Source organism: Branchiostoma floridae, chromosome 14 (genome assembly GCF_000003815.2).
Source record: "Branchiostoma floridae strain S238N-H82 chromosome 14, Bfl_VNyyK, whole genome shotgun sequence".
NCBI classification, from domain to species: Eukaryota; Metazoa; Chordata; class Leptocardii; order Amphioxiformes; family Branchiostomatidae; genus Branchiostoma; species Branchiostoma floridae.
Genome location: NC_049992.1, coordinates 12,758,878 through 12,764,236, shown reverse-complemented (window position 1 = coordinate 12,764,236; position 5,359 = coordinate 12,758,878). Strand labels below are relative to the sequence as shown.

The window sequence follows — 5,359 nt, the reverse complement described above, 5'->3', positions numbered from 1 at the left end:
CAAATATCGTCACAAAATGTATGGCTTGTTTTCGCTACCGGTGCCTTGGACTAATGTGACATGGTCTCAGAATATATCAAAATGACTCTTTCCCACACTTACTACAAGTATTACTTGTTTTACGTCAGATGTTGCTTGGAAAAAAACAACAACCCGATAGTGGTAATGGGGAGGGGGTCTGGTAGGGACGATGTTCAGAACAGAAATCAAACTGAGAAACAGTCCCTTGACAGCTGTCAGTAATCTACCTTGTCGTAAAGAGCATGATGATATCCGGTCAGATGTTTTCTCTTTCGTTCAGAGAAAGCCTGTTCTATAATTGAAAACAGAATGGCTTGTCAGTCCACATACCCTCTAATTATGAGACTTGGTAATGTGCTGACACGTACACTAAGACCATATGTATCGTGCACTAGAAATGTCTAAAGTTGCAAAGTAGAAACAGGACAATATAGTGTCATTTCGTATCCTATGACATAATGGTCGATAATTGTTCTATTTATTCTATTCTATTCTAATAAAAATAATAAAGAGTAGTACCGAGTAGTACATATTCAACAACAGCGAACGAACTGACATACCAACAAAATCGTCGATTGAATTAGAGGACGAAAACTCCGATTACGAGTGTCTGAATAAGAAATAAATAGTTACCAATTATCGAGATGCTATTTTGAGACTACAGCTGCCCCATAACAATAGACGCCCGTTGTGTGCCTATTGTATTGCATTATTTCCTTGTTCCATGTTGAGAAAACTAGCAAACGTTCCTTTCCCTCCCTCCCCTTTTCCACATGCCCTCTCCGTCTTGAGGGATACACATACTATATGGCGACTGACATACCGTATAAGCTTAGATAGTCATGAAAAGAAACTCTCCTGCCATCTAATTCGGCAACTGAAAGATGAAAACACAGTTCCCATGTAACAGGTGGGTCCCTTCCACCAGTGACATGACCCACTGAAGCGATTCACGGCTTAGGAAATGCCAATACGTGCGTCACCCAGCTAAAGGTGACCATATAGGGTAGGTGTGCGTTACCTTTTCGAGTTACATCATGTTCGAAACCATTGCCTTTCAGTGAAAAAATTAAATACACAAAGCATTGTTTTATTTTCCAGAACTGAACGGGGACCCTGATACTATGCAGTAAGTTTGTATTTCTTTTGTTACAGACCTCTTACTGGTGGGGCACCTGTTTTTGCTAGATTTTGACAAAATGCACATGTTCTGATAGTTTAGCTCTGTGAAGCCAGCAGTGTAAAAGACTGGTCATGATGAAATCGTAACCCGCCATGTTTCATGTTGGGTGACGATCTAAAACCCACCCATGTTTCTGTGAGCCTATGGATAACTATCGAAAACCCTTACCATGTTTGTACGAGACTGGGTGACTTCCTAAAACCCACCCATGTTTCTGTCAGACTGGCATGGGTAACTATATAAAACCATAACCGTCTTTCTATGAGCTTGGATGCCTATCTAAACCCACCTGTGTTTCTGTGAGACTTTGAGACTGTGTAAAACCCACCCATATTTCCGTGAGTTTTAGAGACTTTGTAAAACCCCTCCATATTTCTGTGAGTTTTAGAGACTATATGTAAAACACACGTACCTGTGTTTCTGTGAGACTCAGAGACTGCGCTAGGTGCTTCCTCTCCTGTCCGACTACGTAGTGGTTCTTCTCGAAGGCGTGTTCTAACCGGAGCAGCTGTGACGGGGTGAACGCCGTCCGGATTCTCTTCGGTTTCCGGAACGGATTTGCGAGAAGGATTGGTCCGTTTCCTGGGTCTAAAAAGAAGAAAATACATCACAACACGCTTCATAAGATGAACCATTCTGAGTGCACAAGTTCTCTTGTTCTTTCTCACGATTAATGAATAAAGTATTAATGAATAAGTACGCCCAAACGGGAAATATTTCTTTTATTTTTGAAATTTTAAGTTCCTGTCTACGGCTAGCTGATTCTCATCAGTGTAGACATACAAGGGAGGTACGGCCAAGAGCGAGATGTCAAACCGTTTGACCCCAAACATCCCATGACATCCCCCGACTGACAACTGCTATTTCCTACAACATCATGCATCTAGCCTAACCCTACATGTACCTATTGCCGAGAATATGTCAAATGGCGTGCTTAAGATTCAAGCTACATATCTTACACATTTGGAAGAAAACGTTACTCTTATCATAAGTGTATCCTAAGAGGTTGGCGGAGAATGCATGTAAACGAAGGCTGGCTTGGGCAAGAATACAATAAACATCCCAGCGGGAAGTTGACATAATATTCCCCTTAATATGCTCATAATTGACCGATGATGTATACAGACACGGGTGTGTGTCAACACGATAACGAGCAAAAGATGTGTCGCATTCCAAGTAAGTTCTTGTTTATTATTTCTCCCACCCTTCCCCCTCTCTCTTCCGCCGCCAGGTTTGGCCAAGATGGCTCCCGCGTGGGGGACAGAGGAGAGCAAATTTTCGTTCACTCCTACGGTATAACACTGGTTACGCTGGTAAATTGTTTGGACACTAATACAGCAAGGATACCTATATCTGTATCTAGAAAAAAATTCTAAAGGTATGTCTTTGTAACGCTGTTTCTCGGCAAAGAGCATAGAAAACGGCTTCATTCGGATTTGTCTAGAACAGAAATGTTTTCTCTGACATGGTCATGGTGCTACGGTATGGCCGTATTTTCATTTGTTTACAAGATTAGTTGGTTACATTAAAGGGCTGAATTAAGAAACGATTCATCATCAATTTATTTGAACTATAGTGTATGATTTAGAAGTATTCTAATATAACGGTCAAAGTTTTTGACAAAGAATTTGTTTTCACATTTTAAAGTTTCGCTTGTTGTATTCGTACATACTGAATCAAAATTTTTGCTAGATTCGATATTCAAATCGTAAGAACCCATCGTAAAATATCAAATAATCCAGAATAAACCCACTGACTGTTGGCTCTTCAACTCATGTATCAATGTTCGCCCCAGTGTGGGAAAGCGCAACATATGGATTGTTAGTTGGGAAATAGAAAACCATTTTGTCGCACAGCATTTCGTTCTCCATATATTGAGAAGGAAAATACATTGCAGAAAACGTTAATGATATTGAGATTAACGTAATAAAAACGCAATCGTACGTGATTTTTATAATATCAGAGAAATCTCTTAGATATGTAAGGATACAATAACTCAAATATTTGATTCCAAGCTTGCTACATACCAGTTCTACCAAAGCACATGCACAGAATAAGATTTTTAGAGCTTTGCTGAGTATGCATATGGTGAACGTTTTGTATCATAAAAATGATAATCTACAAAATATATTGCAGCTACAAAATGTATTACTTATTCTTATTTTCAGTGCGGATGTACAGCGAAGGCCGGCTGCCTTGGATGTGTACGTGTATCTCCTCACTTGCGTCATGTTTCTTAGTTACAAATTGAATAGCTGTCAAACTTGATAATCAAAATCATATTTTCCAAGCTATCATATCCAAATATTTTAAGAATGATTTTGTCAATGTGAACAACAATGTGTCAAGTTTAAACATTGTATTTACATGCCGTATTTTCTTTAGCTATGTCGTCCCTTGTATAACATATCGTGTGTTGAAATCAACAACCAAGTGGATTAATCAGGACGTTTTCTAATAGATTTGTTCCCTTTATTTCTCAATACGGGAAAGTATGAAGCTATCCAGAAATCAAATGAGTAAACGAAGATGTTCGTGGAAAACTTTGTATTCACGTTTTTCACTGTCATCTAAAACGATGAGAGAAAACTCTGCAGACCAAAACGTGTAAGTTTATATCTTGCTAAACAATACTAGGCCAGAAAATGTGTAAACGAAGTCCCCTTAGATAAGTTAAATGTATAGCCGTGACAACCCTGAAACGGCTATCACAGACAAGTGTGTTTGGGGAGGATTTATTTAGTTCAATCAAGCAGTTCAAACAAAGTGAAAGCGCTGATCATTGTTTGATTTTCTTCTCATTATCGCCTCGTTACAAATCCGGACAAACAGGCACGCGTGCTGCCACGGTTCTACCAGAGATATTTTTCCTCGGAGTTTTCTTATGAAAAGACACAACTAAAGATGATTGACATACAGTCTTAGTAAACAGTAAATAAGATTTACGGTTGCTACTGAGTTTACATCTTCTCAAGTAACAAAAATGTCTTGTTTTCCTTGAAGAAATAAATCTTCCAGACTACTGTCTTTTTGCACCGTCTTATGTGATAACCACTACAGTAAACCATTACCGGTAAGACACAATATTTCACACTTATACTTATTCTAGATCTTTAAAAATCATTATACATGTACCTTGAAGGTGGTCGTTTATAGATAGTAATTTAAACGTGTAGATGCGTCAAGAAACTGTTGACCATGTGTGACCCTAGAAACTGACAACTAGCGTACTTTCTTCTTCTTCTACTTTCTTCTTCTACGTAGCTTCTATTCCAAGCGATGTTTTTACCATCGCTACTAGATACTTTTCCTGGCATTTACTTTACTAAGAAGTTTGACAGAGGTATGGGTATGATTACCTTGCATTCTGTGTCCGAAGACGGCTTGGTGGCGCGCTAGAAGCCATGGATGGCAGGGTAGTGAGGCTTGCTGCGGGTGGAGGAAGCCGGGCGGAGCGGGATGATGCCCGGGCGGGACCGCGGCCACCCCCGCTGTCGGGCTGTACCCGGGGACGTAGTGCGGTACGGGGACACTCGGTAACGTCGTCGCCGTGCGGAGCCCGTTCCTGAACGCGGACGGCCCGGAGGAGCAGAGTTTGACGGGAGGTAGGTTGGGTACGACCGAGCCCGTGCTGACAGTGTCCGTGTAACACGGTATCCCCCACAGCGCCGACAGCGGCGGGAGCCGGGGCCGGTCAACCCGAGGAGGGTCTTTAGAAACCAGCGACTCGATACTAAAACATGACTTGGGCTGTACTGCCATCATTGTGACGGCACTCTGTTTGTATGTCCTCCCGACGAGTATGCAGAATAAAAGATAGAACCGGTCGGAAAGGGTAGAGACAAGTTGCGAAGCCGATCGATCGATCTGTCTGTCACTCAGACAAGAGAACACGTCCGTACGACCGTTCTCGGGCTGTCCGTTCCGATCCACCGACCAACTCGTCAAATAACACACAACAGCTCCTCTCAGCGATCGATACAGGTATTTCAGACATAAATCCACGACGACACATACAAGGCGATCCCGAGCGAGATCTTGTCGAAAGTTCTTAAGAAAGAAACACCACAGACAAAGTGGTTTCTAACCTAAGCTACTGGTACTGCTCGCATGTCTCTCGGTAAAGAAGCCACAGGTCCTGCACCGCAGATGCTC

At 41.6% G+C, this 5,359-nt stretch overlaps 1 protein-coding gene across 1 annotated transcript in view; it reads right to left on the bottom strand.

The window, feature by feature from the left end:
• Positions 1 to 5,359, bottom strand: part of LOC118430372 (homeobox protein EMX1-like) — a 9,639-nt gene extending 4,280 nt beyond the window's left edge. The window contains exons 1-2 of the mRNA XM_035841223.1: positions 4,564 to 5,359; positions 1,617 to 1,792 (exon numbers count right to left, since the gene is read on the bottom strand). Coding sequence (XP_035697116.1) covers positions 1,617 to 1,792; positions 4,564 to 4,969 — 582 coding nt within the window. The 5' untranslated portion in view covers positions 4,970 to 5,359. The remainder of the gene's footprint in view (positions 1 to 1,616; positions 1,793 to 4,563) is intronic.